The following is an 18,050-nucleotide window of genomic DNA, read 5'->3' as shown; positions in this document are numbered from 1 at the left end:
ATGAAAATATACACTAAAAAGCAGTGAATAGTAGGTGACCCGGTGACTCAACTGGTGAACTTGCTCTTACAACCGGAAATCTCTATGGCAACCATGACAACCAAAGTGGCAAAGTTGAACTGATTTTCTCGTCAAAAAAAAGAAAAGAAAAAAAGTTGAACTGATTTAGACTAAAAGCTGAATGCAGAAAGCATTATTGCTTAAAATCATGAGGTTAACCAAGACCAATAAAATGAAAGGTGGAATTGCCGCGCATGAGGTATAATTAATTATAGTACGTTTTCTTGCATGAAATAAAAATCATAATATGATAAACTTTGAGTTACAAGTTTGTGAATTGATTCTAAGGTTTTGAGTCACTTTCAAGCTTGATCGAGCCACATATATTTATTAAACTAAGCATTGCAGCACGCACGATACTGCAGGTATATCATTGATATGGTTCAACTCAATAATATAACATTTACAAACATTAGATATATTACATAACTAGAGACGATATTGTTTATCGCGAGTTTCACCAAGACAACTGGGAAATCTATATAAAAATCTGTGGTGTTGGATCACACACACTCTAACTAGTATGTGGTATGCAATAATATTTCTCTGTATATATGAGTGTGAGAGCACAATTATTGGAACTTTTTGTTGCCGATCGATCACTTGTAGTTCGGGATGATAGTTAAAATCACAATCATGTTTTTATTTTCTGGCAATATACCCAATAGAAATCTCTAATAATAACAAAGTTCATTTCAATGGCAATGTGAGTTATGTCTTTTGCGGACTAATGTTTGTTCAATTGTTATTTGCTTGTCCAAAAAAAGAAGCCCATATTTTCTGACCCGTTCATTAATTTAAAATTTGTATCAGTAAAAAATAATAATTTAAACTTCTATGAAAATAAGAAAAACGATTATAATACATGGCTTCTCATGCGTTTATTAGCATAAAATGAATCATAATGCAAGCGTTATCAAAATTCAAAAGTTACAAATTGAATTACATGATGGGATAAATAATTTAGGAATGATCGAGTACGTTCATCTCAATTCTCAACCCATCAGACAATATGACAAAAAAAAAAAAAAAAACCAGTGTCATTTAAAGGAGGACTTTTTAGTCTTTTCGCCCAGCAAAAACCCAGCTCCTAAACCCTTCCTTCTGCTGCGTGCCTCCCCCCAATACTTGTGCTCTGAAACCCTCTCGCCTTTTTCTTCCTCACAACCCTTTTCGTGTTTTTTTCCAGCGCAGTTTTTCCAGGTATGGATTTCAAAACTCATTCAATGGGTATTTGATTACACTCTTGTACTGATTTTGTGGGGTGGGTCTTCAATTTCGTTGTGGATTTTCTATGCTAATCTCAAAATAAAGTTGTGATTTTTAATGCGTAGGGTAAGTTTCAATGATTGTTTTTTTTTTTTTTTACCTGGGATGATTCTGATGTTTATCTTTGATTTTCGGCCATGGAAAAGGTTTTTACTTTTTTTTTTAAGAGTTGCCAGTTCTGTTTATGTCAAAAACCAAATCTTCTAACTAGTCTTTCGCACATTGCAGAGAAAACTGAAGCTTCAAAGCCATGGAGGATGCTTCAAATTCAAATGGAACCCACGAAGATATAGTAAACAAGTAAGTCTAATTTGTGAAGGTTAAATTATTATGATAGTTGGGTTTTGACAGACATGTTCAGTGTTTTATGTTTCTTTTTTATTGCTTCTGTTTTTCAGAGAAGCGCCTCAGCTTGCCGCTGTGTTGAAGGAAATGAAGGAAGGATTAGATGTGGTTGATTTCAAAGTCAGGGCTTTAACTGCCAAGGTATATTTATCCCTGTTTTCAATATGGTTGTGTTTGTTAGTTATTATGTCACATCGTAGGTTAGGACAAATATTAGGCTTGAACGTAAGTAAAGCTGGTTTTCGTTCTTAGGAAAATACTTCCACAATAAAGCTGGTTTTCTTAAGTCGGTTGTCTTCAACTTTAGGGAAGCAAAGATATTTTGTTAAAACAAGTCTAGATCATAGGCATCCCAGCTCCCAGAGTAGTATATTAAGCATGCTTTACGCCAAAGAAAAGACATCATCCTTTTGTTTTCTGCTTTATCAGGTGAAAGAAAATCAGTATCCGACATCCCAAGGGTTTCACTATCTTGAAGCCAAGAATATGCTGCTTCTGCACTATTGCCTGTCACTTGTCTATTACTTACTTCGCAAGGCTAAAGGGCTCTCAATCAGTGGACATCCCGTTGTCCAGAGCCTTGTCGAGACAAGGTTGTTTTTGGAAAAGGTCTGTAGCTCTCGGGATTTGTCTTTGGCTCCCCCCCCCCCCCCCCCCCCCCGCGTAATTCTATTAACATGTTTAATCAGTCATTATTCAATTATCACCCTTTTGTTGGCAACAGATTCGACCTATTGACAAGAAGATGCAGTACCAAATTGAGAAGCTGACTAAGGTTACCGCGAGCACCACCGAGAATGTACAGCCAAGTGAGAAGCAATCACAATCAAATAAAACAGAAGATTTGTTGAGTTATCGCCCGAACCCTGAAATGATTCCTAGCAAAATAGACCTGACTTCTGAGGTGAATTGCATATCACTACAATATTTGACATCATCATTTGCCATTTAGTGAACCATTGTTAAACTTTGATTGTATTAATGTATTGTAGGATCGTGGCAAGTATATACCACCCAAAATTGCACCAACTTCAATGGAGAAAGATAAGTCCTCAAGATTTGAAAGAAATGCACTCAGAAAGGAGGAGAACACTCTACGACAGTCTAAGCATAGTCGTTATGTGAGGGACATGGTTGACGATTTTGAAGGGAGACCTGAAGAGGTTTGTTGTTGCCTGGATTTCTTGGGTGTTGGGGGTTTATCCAGCATGAATGCTGTATTTACTGTTCTAATTTTTTTTATATTTTTTTGGTGATGTCAAATTACAGATTGTGGAAAGTTTTGGAGCTGAAAGTGTAGAATTAGAAAGATTTAAGGCAAAGTTGGATGAGCGGGCACGGATAGAAGAGGATCTTTTTACTCGTGCTCCTATTACAAAGGCAGAGAAAAGGAAGGCAAAACACTTACTAAAGTCAAGAAATGGGTAGGCACAATTTAGTTATTAATTCTTTTTTAATCATGCCATATTTATTGGTCTGAGAAAAAGCCAATGGCTGACCGTTGTCAACTTGTTTCTATCAGGTTGCTTGATTTGACCGAAAATTTCTATGAGGAAATTAAAACTTTACCATTGGAAGAAGGGAATGATGAGATGTCAGGTTTCAGTAGTGCTAGAGGTGGAAGAAGCGGAAGAGGTGGAAGAGGTGGAATGAGGGGCCATAAGAAGCGCAAGGTATACGAAATGTCAAACATGATCTTATATAAACTATCAAGTCAAATATATATATATACTTAGTTCATCAACTAATTTCATCCTTGAAGTTCTTTCTTTCACTTCGACTGTTATCTCACACTAGTGTTTGGAGTTAGTGCTGATCTACTTATTTCCAGTAAGTGTTGGAGGTACTAAATAGGTGATTTCATAGTATAGTTAATTAAGATAAATTGAGTATGAAATACCATGTGTATATTAGGAACTGAAAAAGCAGGTCCTTGACATTTACAGTTTCTGACCCGTAGTTGATTACTTAGTGCACCATGTTAAATAGAGTAAAGACAACCAAAAGAAAACTTCTGTTGTTCTTACTCATCTGGGAATGACTGAATTTTGTTGTTGTCCTTTATGGTTGCATATGTGCATAATCCCTTAATAGGATTACTGCAGAGGACTTGTGATTCCTGCTTTTAAGGGTCTCTAGACTTTCAGCAGTTGTGAGGTTTAATGTCTTTAGATAGTCATCTGAGTGAATCTGGGAAAAAAATATATCATTCACCTGGTTCAGGATCATTATAGTTGTCTAAGTAAGAATTCGTGTTAGAATACATTGTAGACTGATTCATTTCCGAAGGAAGGGAAATTGGGGATTTGATTTGGATTGGAGCCTTTTGATTTCACATGACAGCCCCCTATTTTCTTAAATAGTTGTAGACATGTCACATGATTACACACCAACTAAAGTGAGGAGCCATAGTATAGTTGTAAGATATTTTCTTTGCATATGAAGGCAGTAATGGTAACAGGTTAAAAATTAGATCAAGTTCTTCAATTATGAAAGTTCAGCTTCAATCTATTCCATATCCTGTCTAGTTCATTGTCCTTGCTTTGCATAATTGTGAAGGCATTGACCATTTTGGCTCATTTTGCAGATGAGGCATTGAAGGACAAACTTATGCAGCTTCATAACTCCATTTGCCTTGGGTTTGACGCTCAAATGAGCTTCGTACACGAATGAACTTTGGTGATTAGAATTAGTTTTATTGTATGTACGCAATATGGTATCAAGTATCAACAATGTTTTTGACGAATCACTTTAATTTTTTTAAAATGTTATTTATTCTCCCTTCTTTCTTTTTGACCTCCTACTCTTTTTCCATGTTCAAGGAATGTACTGAACAAGCTAGCCTCCAACTTGTCTTTGCGTACATAGCTTGATTCATCTCTGTGGTAACTTGGATACCAAGACATACCACTTGTCTTGGTATTTTATAAAATAAACAACAATTAAGAGAAAAGATTTAGGTAAGATCTCTGAAGATCAAGAGCTTCGCCCTAGAAAGATCAGGACTGATTTGAGGATCAGGCATTTGTAGAGAGAACATATACAGCTTTTCCATGTCTCTGCAACTTTCATTGATGACCTGTACATGGTTTCTCTAGGCTGAAAGCTACCAGAAAAAGAAAAAATCTAACCCAATTGCAGTACAATTAATGGACAGAAAAAGCATGCTTCATTTCTTTATCAGTTGGGCTTGATGATTGAATTTAACAATTTGTTAACTTGAGATTCTCCAAATAGAAGAAACACCTATTTTGAGCACGTCTGTGTTAGCCAATTTGTATAAACCACATCACCTTACACAAATTTAACCAAACACAATGACAATGGTTTTTTCATTCTTTTTTTAACACATCAACTGCAAATACACAATTTACAAAAAGCTCATCTTTCTCACCACGGAGTTTTTTCACCGTTGATTATTCTCACCGCAATTCTAAACTCAGCCTAAGGAAAAAAAAAACTAGAAACGGGATTTGGATTTGGATTTGGATTTGGAGACGTAACAAATTAACGTGTAACGTCCCTAACAAAAATAATATCAATTAATTTTAGCAACATCCTTGGCAGGCTGGGGTATGCTGTACAGAATAAGACCCAAGACAAGAATTGCACTACCAAAGAGGAAAAAAGGGCTCAAAGTTGCACCCTCTTGGAGATATGGCAATGGAAGGGAAAGAACATAAATCGAGATTGGCACTGCAGAATAAACAAAGCAAAACATTAGCAACAGTTTGCTAAAAAAATACATTTTAGATCCTATGTATGTCGCATACAAATCCAAGCAAGAGAGATCAGAGAGAACCTGACAACATCACAACGAGAGAAGAAACGACTGCCGAAGAAATCTTTACTACATTCATCAAGGATATATTGAACAACAGATTGGCAGCTACATAAAGCAGGGGGAGCAATGGAGCTCCATTGCAACCTGAAGAAAAAGCGAACAATTAAATTGGCAAGAACTTCTGGAAAAACTTCATGAAGTTTTTAAGTTAAGAGCTACAAGCATCAGGAGAATTACCACAACAGGATGACTCACTTTAAAAAATTGAAATGAAGCTAGAGAAGAGAAATCAATTATTTCTATATGACAAGCTAGTTGAGCTTTTTGTCTCTTAAGATTTGTATGATTGTTCCTCATTATTTTCTAGCCATCATGTAACCAATAACATATGGCTCTTCCCTTCAAAACCTAATGATGACTTTTTTATAGTTCTCATGAGTTATTACATTCACCACTCAAATGTAACTTCACCAATCTTCTGGTTTTAGTGTTACATAATGTCTCTTGCTTGTAATACCAGAATCTTAAAAACTATTTTATTAACTACAAGAGGTAAGAGGATCCCAACAGGAACGGAAAAAAAAAATTAAATAGAATTGAAGATAAACAGAAAGAAAATGAAAACAGATACAACAGCTTGCCTGATGCACCAGCTCCAATATTCAGAAAGCAACCAGCACCGTCTTTTAGATATGTAGGAAGTTGGGCAAATGGTATGCCTCTCATATTGGATAAGAAAGGTAGAAATAGAAGTACAAAAAGAGCCTACAAGTCAAAGGAAATAAAGGTTACAATCAGGATTTATTTTTCTAATCTCAACACAAAAAATAAAAATAGCTTGAACAACCAGGACAAAAGTTAGGTTAACTGTAGCTAAACCTGCTTTGTGGTAATTGTCAAATATACTAGAAACAAAATATCAAAATACTAGATGCATAGATCTAATTTGTGGGACTGTTTGAATCTCAGATGTAACCTGTTTATCAGGTTGCTAGAAGTCGGGAAAACCAAAAGTATCTTCAACAGCTCCCATCTTTTACATTCATATTCTCTCCCTCTTCTCGTTCTCTCTCTTCTCTTTCTCATCAGATGTAATGGATACTAGTGCATTTAGTAAACCTATACTATTGGAAACTTGGGATACAACCATCTCTAGTACATAAAAGGACCATGACTCCAAATAAATAAATTTATGACAGGTTAATGTCCAAGTTAAGGATACTTTCCTGGATATATTATGACATGCACGTTTAAAATTTTTCCAAAAGCTTACTTATATCGATATCATTATTATTGGACTGTACCTTGCCCATATCTTAGTTTGTTCCATACTTACTCCACACTTCACTCACACACAGACAAACATAAAACTGACAGAAAAAACGAATTCCTTTAGGTGGGCACTTGAGACTTGGGCCCAGAAAAATAAAACACATCAATGCCATACGATGGCTTCATTGTTTGGCCTATTTTTGTAGTTCTCATGCTTTATTGATGGTCTAGCCAATTGGACCACAATACCGAGGTGCATCAAGACCTTATGAACAAGAAATCAGTACATATTTAACTAAACAAAGCAAAGGCATAGTCACCTGATATGCAGATCCAAAAGAGTTGACAACCAATATGTCAAGTGATTTTCCCTGCATGAAAACAGATTCATGACTTGAGGAAGCATGCAAAATTAGCTTGTCAACTAGAAAACAATTGAGAATGCCAGCTAATAACTCTGAAACACACAATAGACAAGGCCGTACCTTAAGGTGGACAGCAGCATCAACAAAGATAAATTCCTATTCAAAACCAAAAGATCAAGATCAATTATTTTGCTTATGAAGTGCGCCAGTAAACTTACAATATCCATTTGTTAAACCTTGATTATAAATGCACCAGCTTGAAAAGCACTTGAAGCAATCATTAGTAAAGGCCACACAGGCTCAACTCCAGATAGCATCTGGCCAGAATTAGACCCGCTGCAATTACATAAAACACAAATAAGCATCAGAAGCTCAAGTTTAACAATGTGGAGATTTACTTTCACTAGAAAATCACAGTTTACCAACAACATTCACCTTCTAATATGAATACAGAGAAAATATTCATGTTGTTTGCAGTAAAGAGAATTACAAAAATTAGTTTTAGAAAGATAAGTGTCAAGTGACAAGCTTTATCAGCAAATAAGAGAGAATCAAATAACAAGCAAAACATGAACACTGATCACACAGAATCATTAGACTAGACGAGAGACAAGGAATTCATGCACCAATAGATATAGTTAAGTTTCTATTTAATAATTATATCCACTCTAGTAAAATCTACCTCCAAAAGAAGATGGGATTCTTGTAGCAATTCTAACATAACATGATGCAGAAGGTGACTTCTGCTGACACTGCATTGAAGATAAAAGAACGCCCAAAGCAGAAGAAGAAGGTCAAGTTTGTTATCCTAGACTCCAAAATCCATCTTTAATTTATTTGAAATACGCACAAAAGTGCAGGATGACAAACTTGGAGTGTGAATAGAACTGCCCTAGATCTAAACAAACTCTTGGGAAAGTGTACAAAGGCAAGCAAAATAGAAACAAGAACTGCAGACAGACTTTCAAAGAGGGTGCTAATCTACCAGTGGGAAGAATATGACTTGCTCATTTTTCTGAACAAAATACCCAGGCTTTTCAATTATGCTCCGTATTGACAAATTGCATCTTTCACTGGAATGGAAATAAAGAACAGATGTGGAATCGTTCAAGCAACTGACAGATTTTTTTTTTTTTTTTGGGAACTGCTATCTTTAAATGTCTTTATTGTGGGTAGCCTCGTTCATTTTGTCTGATATTTTCTTTCAAGTTATCTACCGCATGATACATGAGCATGAAGACTGTTTACAATTTTTCGGTATTATATTAATATAATCAGAAACATGTCCATGCGACTCTGGTGGAGCCTTTCAAAAACTTGTGTCACAAATCAATTGATAAAGCAATCAGACTGCATTACATATAACTAAATAGCAGCAGGTCTTTGAATTGTAGAAGAATGGATTAAGGTACCTTGCCACAGCTAGCGCTACACCTACAGCTACAAGGATGCAGCCAACAATCTGATTGCATCTGTATCTTTTTCCCAATATAAGAGAAGAAAAACCCAGCTGCCACACCAACATTGTCTGCATAATATTGCAACATAAAGGAAAACTGAGGAGACAAAGTTTGCACATGTTACTGGCACAAAAAACTCAAAATATATAATAGTAAACTAACAATTATGCCTTCACCTTTGGATAGATGTTTTACATGCTATTTGAATTTCATTCACATGTTTTGTCAACCAAAACAATTCATATCTTATTTCTATTATATATTCAGGGATAGCAGGACAATGTTCTGCAACCTGCTAAATGTGAATTCTTCCGTCTACTCAACAGATTAAGGAAAGGACAAGCTCAAATAGGAGTTCTTTTCTCCAAATGTTTAGTGCTGATTATGCCTATTAGAAATTCAGCCCAAACTTGACTATTGATCCTATGATCCTTGACTAACCTCAGCCTGGCATGAGCTAAAATAAAGCTACGTCCAGCCATATATTACATGTCCAACATGATAAAGAAGCTTAGAATATTTTCCTTTTGTTTTCATAAACTGCAATGGAAATTAAATGGTTGACACAAATCTCCTTTCTCTTTACTAGACTTTTTCTTAATATTTTACCACAGTCAATATGACCCTTAAATGCAGCACGGATAATCCCAACAACCTAGGCCAATGACAGACTATCTGCACAACCTACCTGATCTCTTCTCATCCCCCCCTATGGGTTGCAAGCACCTTCTCCATAAATACTGCTCTCAACGATTGTAAACAACGTTTTCCCATTAAATAGGTTATTTTTCCAATGATAAATGGAATGCCTCAACATTGCTGATGAGCAAGCCTTCCATTCATGCACTCCAATATGGAATGAATACCAATATCTACTTTAATGACCTATGCACGATACTGATCATACATCCATGATAAGTTAATTGAGGTTCTTAAGAGCATCATCCCATTAGTAGCTTAAATTGAGGGATGACTTCCGGAGGTAAAATAACCTACTCAGGCATGCTTGGATTTTGTTGGTTAGTTTTTTTTGCTAAGATAATAGAATATACCTGACTCAATAAGGGTATGGCCGGTCCGGGAAGCATGGCTGTCGAGGATACATACAATTCACAAAAAGTAAACACCAAAACCATCAATAAAAAAAAGTACACTTATAACTCAGTCAGTTCATTGCTCATCACAAGCAGCGCATTGCTTTGCTTTATCTTAACAAACTCACTCACCTCGATCAAAAGAATCAAACAAATCTATCTATGAATACACCTAGACATGAATTTTAAATCGAAAGTAATGAGAAAGTGCCGGGTACATTACCTACGGCAGCCATCCCAGCAGCGACTCCGAGAGCATCCAAGGCACCAATGGCCACAAATGGAGCTTTGGGAAGGGCTAGCATTTCATCCGTCACCCTCCCAGAACGGTACCGTATGTACAATATTGAAAAGTATATAATCACATAACTGAGCCAAAGAAAAAAAAAAAAAAAACCCACTATTACAATCACAGTCTTTAAAGAAATGATTCAAAAAAGATTCAAACTTTAGTAGTAAAAGTTAAGAATTGAAATGGGTGATTTCAATGTCGAAAAGTATATATGATCACGTAACTGAGCACCAAACAAAAAAAATAAAAAACTACCCAGTATTATTAGATCACAGTAATAACAGAAAAGATTCAAACTTTTAGGAGTAGAAGTTGAAGAAATGAGGAATTGAAGTTACCCGAAGGTAGTGAATTGGGCGAAAAAGAAAGGGTGGTTCTTCATGGGAACGAGCGCGAGCTTGTAGAAGACCTTGTTGCCGACGGCGAGAGCAATGGTCAACAGGGAGCTCAAAACGACGCGTTTTGAAGTCGACGGATTAGAGGAGGAAGCCGGGTTGGCGACCGAAGCGTGCAGCCTGACATTGCGCCTGGCGGGTCGGCGATCCGAAGTGAGGCAAAACGGTGCGTTTAGAGTAGCGAGAGAGAGCCGATGATGATGACGCCACCTCTGATGAAGCAGAAGAAGCGGCCTCGAGTGTGAGAATAGAGGGTTGCGAGTTGCGCCATTTTTGGTGTGGGAAGGGAGGGAGAGGAAGTTGTGAAACGACGCCGTTGAGGAACCCATGATCAGAGAGTGAAGCGGCCAGCGTCGGCAGTCATGATCCTCCTCTCTTATTCTTCAAAATCTAATGATTGATTGAAATAAATTAATACATTTCAAGATGTGGGAGTCAAAGATGGCAAGTAGTCTATTTGGTTTTGATTTTGAGCTCAGAAGGAAGGTAGTGAAACAAAGCCACCGGACAAATAAAGAAGTTAAAAAAAAAAAAAAAAAAACGCATGGAAAAGGACGCAGCAGGAGAAATGAGGTTGGAAAAAAACGTGTCAGAAGGAAAGGTCCCGGAATATTTCGAAAGACCCGCCATTGAATCTGATCCTCTACTACTAGCTTTAAACGTCAACCCTTGCTTTGTGTTTTTGATTGTTTTTGCAGCTTTCTTCACGCACCATCTAGCTATAAATTCTCTCCACTCGCTTCTACTTTTCCTCTCCACTTTCTGTACTTTCTAGCACTCACTCACTCGTCACGGCAAGTAGTTCAATCGGGTTTCTTCGTGAATATTTAAGATGTGAAATTTCGCGTGCTGTGTTCATTTACGTGACTAGGAAAAGGGGTGTAATGTCACTGTTATCCAGCGAACCAATCTTTGATCATTAAAATCATATCGCAATCAATCTAAAAAGAGCGTGTCACAAAAAAAAAAAAAAAAAAACACAACCTGTCATCACTTTGGACCCAATTCTCTCCTTGCCACCTTTTGGCAAGGAAATGTCCTTGTTTATCCGTAACTTTAATTCTAAACCATTGACTTGATATATAAGGGCAATCATATTGACACATTAGAAAAAGAGTACCTTAAAAGCTCATTTATTATTACTTTTAGCTGCTTAATTAAGTCAAATGCCCACCCTCTCTCCCTCTCTCTCTCTCTCTCTCTCTCTCTGAACTCTCCTCTTCTTCGACCAAAGCAGCCCACCCGCTCTCTACTTCATCTTTGAGCTCCGTTACATGTTTGTTTCCCATAATCTGGGCATTTTCCTTTCCTGCGTTTGGGACAGCCAAGGAAGGGAAATTGGTTCCCAAAGGAAAGGAAAAAGTGGAGGAAATTAGTTCCTCCCCCCTTCAGGATTCACTTTCCCAATAAAAACGAAAATGATTCATTTCCTTTCCACCAACCAAATTGGGATAGTTATCTATTATGAATAGGATTGGGAATATATATTCGTCAACTAAATTCAATGCAGCAATGCGGAAACCAATTTGGTTGGAGGAAGAATGTTCTTCGACATCGATTCCAAGTCTACTTTTTTCTTTTTGTCTTTTTCATCATGAAGTATACTCTAACCACACATTTTTTTAATCAATTATATAAACTTTTTCATCAATTATTCTGTTAAATATTGAAGTGCTACTTTAGTGAAATTCCTTTTATGATGACAAGTTAATAGAGCATGAACAATCGAATTAGAATTTAAGAGTGAGCATTTTTTTATCATGTGTCGACAATATTTAGTGTTAATCATTTGAATCTCACAAAAAATTTAAAATTGTCTCTACAAGCCACCTGTGCTAAATTACCAACCCTAACTGGTGTAATGGATGACCTGCATTGTGGTGATTTAGTGATTTACTCTAAAAAAAACACCTTTTGTAAAAAAATTGCTTAAAAAATTGTCGAGTGGAAACAACTTTTGTTTACCATTGGAGGTAGATGGTTCAATCCTAGACTTTGTGAGATGAGTTTTCATGGTGATAAAATGAAATTTAACGAAGATAAAAACTGAAGCATAATCTGGATTTGGATTCATAACAAATAAAGATTATCATATCAACTAATTTCAGAAACATCCTTGGCAGGTTGGGGTATGCTGTACAAAATAAGACCCAAGACAAGAACCGCACTACCAAAGAGGAAGAAGGGGCTCAAAGTTGCACCCTCTCGGAGATATGGCAATGGAAGGGAAAGAACATAAATCGAGATTGGCACTGCAGAATGAACAAAAGGACTACATTAGCAACAGTTTGCTAAAAAAAAAAAAAAAATTAGATCCCATGTATGCCACATACTTTTACCAAGCAAGAGAGATCAGAGAGAACCTGACAACATCACAATAAGAGAAGCAACAACCGCAGAGGAGATCTTTACTACATTCAGCAAGCTTATGTTGAACAACAGATTGGCAGCTATGTAAAGCAGTGGAAGCAATGGAGCCCCATTACAACCTGAAGCAAGTGATGAATTAATTTGAAAACTTTATGAAGCTCTTCAGTCTTCATTCATACAACATGCATAACTAATCTCTACATGGTACAATAGGATAAACACGCCAGAAAATCGATACTAAGCTACATGAGAGAAATCAATAATTCCTATATATCATGAGATCACTCCAATTGAGCCTTTTGTGTCTTCAATGCTTAAGATTAGTATGATTGCCCCATGTTCATCCCAAATCATCATGCAACCATTCAGATATAGCTTTTGTCTTCAAAACCTACTGTTCGCTTGTATATGTTGTCATGAGTAATACCATTTGCCACATAAATGTGGTTTGGTGTCAAAAACTGTTCTTAATCTTCTGTTTTTAGTTCAAGATAATGTCTGCTGCATGCAATACCAGAATCATAAAATTATTTTATAAAAGTTAAAAGAGTTCTGAGATGCCAAAGGTTCGGAGGAAAATATACTAAAGATAAAGCAGATGGTGGAAAATGATAGAATGCCACAGTTTACTATTATTTTTGTACTGGCAGAAGAGTGCAGTTAATAAAAACTATAATGATATCAGTATTTTCAGATTATTGATTGTAGGTGAGAGAGTAGATACTTAAAGCAATCAACATAGAATGTATTTACAGCACACATATCATTATTACTGAAAGCATGTCCCAGAATCCCAGATAACTCCGGTATCAATGTATTTACAAAATTACAGAAAGTAATTGAAGATAGATAAGACAGCTTGCCTGATGCAGTAGCTCCCATATTGAGAAAGCAACCAGCACCATCTTTTAGATATGTAGGAAGTTGGGCGAATGGTATGCCTCTCATATTTGATAAGAAAGGTAGAAATAGAAGTACAAAAAGAGCCTGCAAGTCAAAGGAAATAAAGGTTACATCTACATCAGATTCATTTTTCTAATCTCCACACCAAGAGTAAGAATAAACTTGAACAACCAGGGACAAAGGTATTTCCTAAAAGACATTTTCTAGGTCAACTGTAGCTCAGCCATCTTATGGTAATTATCAAATCTACCCAGAAACAATGTATCACAATGAACTAGATGCATAAAACCAATTTGAGGCACTGTTCAATCTCAGTTGTAGCCTATTTTTCAAGTTGCTAGAAGTAGGGATCTTCACCTAAAGTCCCCCAAAAACAACTTATTTTTGTCATCCTTAAATACAACTCTTCCCATGACTGGCATTTTAAACTTCATCATGCCTTAAGGACATGCACCACCGCATGCTAGAGAGGAAGCACCACATTGATTGGTCCTCAGTGACAAATCAATACCCATCTTTTTCTCAATAATAGTGAATTTGTATTGGAATGAGAAGACTTATTGTTAACTGTGTCACCTGACATATGAAGGACATTCTTGTTACCAGTGAGCCCATAAATGTGATCGAGCATAAATAATTTAAGTAATAGTCACCTGAAATCCAGATCCAAAAGAGTTGACAACAAATATGTCAAGTGATTTTCCCTGCATGAAAATGGATTTGTGACTTGAGAAACTATGCAAAATTAGCTTGTCAACAAGAAAACAATTGAGAAAAATGTCAGCTGATTACATAAAAGAATTAAAAAGGTAAGGCCATACCTTTAAGTGGACCGCAGCATCAACAAAGACGAATTCCTGTTCACAAACGAATAATCAAGCTTAGTAATTTTGCTTATAAGGAGCACCGCTAAATTAAAAAAGAATGATCATTGCTTTAACCTTGATTATAGATGCACCAGCTTGAAAAGCACTTGAAGAAATCATTAGTAATGGCCACACAGACTCAACTCCAGATAGCATCTGGCCAGAATCTTTCCCACTGAAATTAAATAAAACACAACAACTATCAGGAGCCAACTTCACTACATGTAGAACGGAAAACTATAAGAGTACAAGACACAAAGTTTAACAATGTGGAGATTCTCTTTCTAGAATATCACAATTTACCAGTAGCATTCAGCTTCATTAAAATGAACTGAGAATTTTCACGTTGTTTCTAGTAAGAAGCATTACTACAATAAATCGAAAAAGGTGGTAGTTGAACATTTTAGCAGCTAATAAGGAATAACCAATCAACAAGAAAAACCTCAACAAAAATCACAAAAATCATTAGACTAGAGGAGGGTCAAGGAATCCATTCATTAATAGAAATAGTTCAGTTATTACTCAGTAAGTATATCCTTACTAATGTTAATATACCTTTTAAGAGAAGATGGGATACTTGCAGCACTTCTAACATTTAATGATGCAGAAGGTGACTTCCTCAAACACGCTCTAAAGATAAAAAAGAATGCCCAGAGAGGAAGATAGATCTAGGCACACAGCTATGTAAATTCCAAATTTGTCTTCCTAAACTCCAAAATCAATATTTAGTTATTTTCATCACTCACAAAAGAAGTACAGGATGACAAACTGGGAGTAGGAATAGAACTGCCCTAGATCTAAGCAAATTATTGGGGAAAGTGTAGAATAGGCATGCCGCATAGAGATATAAACTGCAGACAGACTTCAAAGAGGGGCACATCTAATAGTTGGCAGATAAAATATGAATAGTTGTGTTTCATCAACAAAAAGGAAAAAAGGAAAGAAAAAAAAACATGCTTTTCATTCTGTTTTCTGTATTGACAAATTGCCTCTTTCACTGGGAGCAAAATAAAGACCAAATGTGAGTTCAGACATCTGACAAGACCTTTTTCTCTTCAAAACCATTATCTTTAAATGCATAAAAATCAAATTATTATGGTTAACCCCATTCATTTTGTGATGTTCGTTTGTAATTATCTTTAACCTTATCCACCATATGATAAATGAGCATGCAGACCATTAATCATTTGCAAGTATTATATAACTTTAAAGGTAAACCAGGTCCAGTTGACTGCTGGTGGTGCCCTTCAAGACTTGTGTCACAAATCCTTCAAGGCTTCAACATAATTGATAAGAACCGGACCACATCACATATAACTAAAATAGTGGAAAGTCTTTGAATTGTAGAAGAATGGATTAAGATACCTAGCAACAGCTAGCGCTACACCTGCAGCTACGAGGATACAGCCAACAATCTGATTGATTCTGTATGATCTTCCCAAGATAAGAGAAGAAAAACCAAGCTGCCACACCAAAAACGTCTGCACAATATTGCGACATAAAGCAAAATTGAGGAGAAGTTTGCAATTATTACTTGGACATAAAAGACAAAAGTTTTACATGCTCTTTGAATTTCATACTATTTTCACATTTTTAGTCACAATCAAAATATCTTTTTTCTATTACACTACATTGTAATTAACGAAGGAGTTATCCAAATATTTCAGGGCTGGCTTAAGAATGTTCTGTAACCCTGCTACATTTTAATTCTTCCGTCTGCTCAACAGATTAAGGAAAAGGAAAAAAAGTAAATGGCATTTCTTTCCCCCAAATATTTTGTTCATTTAATTGTGCATGTCAGAAATTAGTTCAGTCCAAACTTGAATAGAACATATGATAGTTGATCAAAATAAGCTAAGTTGCAAGACAATCCAATTGGCAGCCACATCCAAATACATAACAAAGAAGTTTAGATTTTTTTTTTTTTTCAAAAACTTTAAGGGAAACTAAATGGTACGCCACTTTTCTTTTTTTTCTTACTATTTTACCAAAAATTAACCTGACCCTCACATGCAGCATTGATAATCCCCATACAACCCTAGGCTTTGCACAACCAACCTGGTCTCATTTTGCTCACCTTTTGGGTTTCAAACACCTTTGCCATAAACAGTTCCTTCATCAAATTTACTTTCTAGATTATCTATTCCATTCAACAGACTAGACATCTAATACAAATGGGATGCCTCGGTTTAGCTGATGGGCAAGCCTTCCATTCCTGAACTCCAACATGGCATCATTACAATTTCCTACTTAACGACATATGCATCATACTGATGATGCACTAGTACAGGTTCTTAAGAATAAGTAGCTTAAATTGGGAATGGTTTTCCATAGGTAATAACCTACTCAATATAAAGCATGCTCTTTTGTTTCATTTATTTGTAACTCTCTTGCTAGGATGATAGAATATACCTGACTCAATATGGGTATGGCCGGTCCGGGAAGCATGGCTGTTGAGAAAATACATACAATTCAAAAAATTAAAACACCAAAACCATCAATAACCAAACACACTTCCTACTTCATTACTTCATTTCTCATCACACACAACTCAGACAGGGTATTTCTACCTCATAATCTAACTCACAATTACTCCGGAACGAATACACATTAGGCTACCAACACATAATCATGTGCTTATAACTCAATCACAAATTACTAATAATGAAAATAAAAGGTACAGCACCTGCAGCAGCCATCCCAGAAGCGACTCCAAGGGCCTCTAAGGCTCCGATAGCCACGAACCGCGATTTCGGAAGCCTTAGCATTTCGTCAGTCACAATCCCAGAACGGTACCGTATGTACAATATTGAGAAATATATCACCACATAACTGAGCAAACAAAAAAAACCCACAATTTCAATCGCATTACAAAAGCCAATAATTCCAAAAAGATCAAAACTTTAGCACAAATTGAAATGAAAGAGCATAGAAGATTAGTGCGGATGAGATTACCCAAAGGTTATGAATTGGGCCAGAAAGAAGGGGTGGTTCTTCATGGGGACGAGTGCGAGCTTGTAGAGAACGCGGTTGGCGACGGCCAGGGCTATGGTAATCACGGAGCTGAAAACGACGCCGTTTGAGATCGCGGAGGAGGGGGGAGGGTTTGGGAGTGAAGCGTGGAGCTTGACATTGCGGGCGGTGGGTTTGCGATCGGAGGGGAGGCGAAACGGTGCGTTTGGAGTGTGGAGGCGGAGGAGAGAAGGGCGAGGCCTATGGAGGAGTGGCATTGAGGTCGGAGAGGAGGAGGAGAAGGAAGTCCCGCCATTTTTGAGGTGAGAGAGAGAAGGGGGGACGGAGAGGAACTTGTGAAACGACAACGTAGAGGAAGCACCCATCATCTGATTATTTTTTTTCGGTTTATGGACTCCACAACCCGATTTCAATGAGTAAAACTAGCTTTATTCCTGCTATGTAAATTCATGAAATTAAAAGAGTACGAGGCTTTTGCCAATGTCCAACTCATATGAATTTTGCTTCTACAGAAACTCCTTACTAATATAGATGATACTCTTGGATCTCATGGATTGAGGTTTTTTTATGCCATATTTGGTTGGGAGCATCTCTCTGGTAGT

At 36.6% G+C, this 18,050-nt stretch overlaps 3 protein-coding genes across 4 annotated transcripts; 1 reads left to right on the top strand and 2 right to left on the bottom strand.

Moving 5' to 3' along the window:
• Positions 1-1,126: 1,126 nt before the first annotated feature.
• On the top strand, positions 1,127-4,470 carry LOC112176020 (neuroguidin). Its single transcript, XM_024313832.2, has 9 exons — positions 1,127-1,263; positions 1,558-1,629; positions 1,728-1,815; positions 2,104-2,283; positions 2,399-2,578; positions 2,667-2,837; positions 2,944-3,098; positions 3,197-3,347; positions 4,262-4,470. Exons 2-9 carry the CDS (start codon positions 1,580-1,582, stop codon positions 4,271-4,273), a joined length of 987 nt encoding a protein of 328 aa, XP_024169600.1. The 5' UTR covers positions 1,127-1,263; positions 1,558-1,579; the 3' UTR covers positions 4,274-4,470.
• A 468-nt stretch (positions 4,471-4,938) lies between these two features.
• LOC112176018 (protein CLT2, chloroplastic) lies at positions 4,939-10,834 on the bottom strand. Its single transcript, XM_024313830.2, has 10 exons — positions 10,280-10,834; positions 9,873-10,018; positions 9,608-9,645; positions 8,508-8,623; positions 7,332-7,431; positions 7,216-7,251; positions 7,051-7,101; positions 6,100-6,223; positions 5,477-5,602; positions 4,939-5,370 (listed from the first exon to the last, which is right to left on the bottom strand). The coding sequence occupies exons 1-10, from the start codon at positions 10,663-10,665 to the stop codon at positions 5,213-5,215; spliced, it is 1,281 nt and encodes a 426-aa protein (XP_024169598.1). The 5' UTR covers positions 10,666-10,834; the 3' UTR covers positions 4,939-5,212.
• Positions 10,835-12,360: 1,526 nt separating this feature from the next.
• LOC112176019 (protein CLT2, chloroplastic) lies at positions 12,361-18,050 on the bottom strand. Of its 2 annotated transcripts, none has more exons than XM_024313831.2 (10): positions 17,431-18,049; positions 17,162-17,307; positions 16,888-16,925; positions 15,841-15,956; positions 14,551-14,650; positions 14,431-14,466; positions 14,263-14,313; positions 13,570-13,693; positions 12,700-12,825; positions 12,361-12,588 (listed from the first exon to the last, which is right to left on the bottom strand). In XM_024313831.2, exons 1-10 carry the CDS (start codon positions 17,814-17,816, stop codon positions 12,431-12,433), a joined length of 1,281 nt encoding a protein of 426 aa, XP_024169599.1. In that variant the 5' UTR covers positions 17,817-18,049; the 3' UTR covers positions 12,361-12,430. The 2 variants fall into 2 exon arrangements, with proteins under 2 accessions (XP_024169599.1, XP_040366672.1); XM_040510738.1 differs by having other exon boundaries at positions 12,461-12,588; positions 12,670-12,825; positions 17,431-18,050.

This window comes from Rosa chinensis, chromosome 7, assembly GCF_002994745.2.
Source record: "Rosa chinensis cultivar Old Blush chromosome 7, RchiOBHm-V2, whole genome shotgun sequence".
NCBI lineage: Eukaryota > Viridiplantae > Streptophyta > Magnoliopsida > Rosales > Rosaceae > Rosa > Rosa chinensis.
This window is presented reverse-complemented; position numbering and strand designations above follow the sequence as displayed.

Bases quoted from the DNA above. Each gene is read 5' to 3' on its own strand.
- LOC112176020 (XM_024313832.2), top strand. From the start codon at position 1,580: ATGGAGGATGCTTCAAATTCAAATGGAACCCACGAAGATATAGTAAAC. The intron at 1,816-2,103 runs GTATATTTATCC...CTGCTTTATCAG, and splicing joins TCAGGGCTTTAACTGCCAAG to GTGAAAGAAAATCAGTATCC. The intron at 2,284-2,398 runs GTCTGTAGCTCT...TGTTGGCAACAG, and splicing joins CAAGGTTGTTTTTGGAAAAG to ATTCGACCTATTGACAAGAA.
- LOC112176018 (XM_024313830.2), bottom strand. From the start codon at position 10,665: ATGGGTTCCTCAACGGCGTCGTTTCACAACTTCCTCTCCCTCCCTTCC. The intron at 8,624-9,607 runs GTATATTCTATT...AATATTATGCAG, and splicing joins CCATACCCTTATTGAGTCAG to ACAATGTTGGTGTGGCAGCT. The intron at 7,432-8,507 runs GTACCTTAATCC...ATGTAATTGCAG, and splicing joins GTAGCGCTAGCTGTGGCAAG to CGGGTCTAATTCTGGCCAGA.
- LOC112176019 (XM_024313831.2), bottom strand. From the start codon at position 17,816: ATGATGGGTGCTTCCTCTACGTTGTCGTTTCACAAGTTCCTCTCCGTC. The intron at 14,651-15,840 runs GTATCTTAATCC...ATTTAATTTCAG, and splicing joins GTAGCGCTAGCTGTTGCTAG to TGGGAAAGATTCTGGCCAGA. The intron at 14,467-14,550 runs GTTAAAGCAATG...GTTTGTGAACAG, and splicing joins CTGGTGCATCTATAATCAAG to GAATTCGTCTTTGTTGATGC.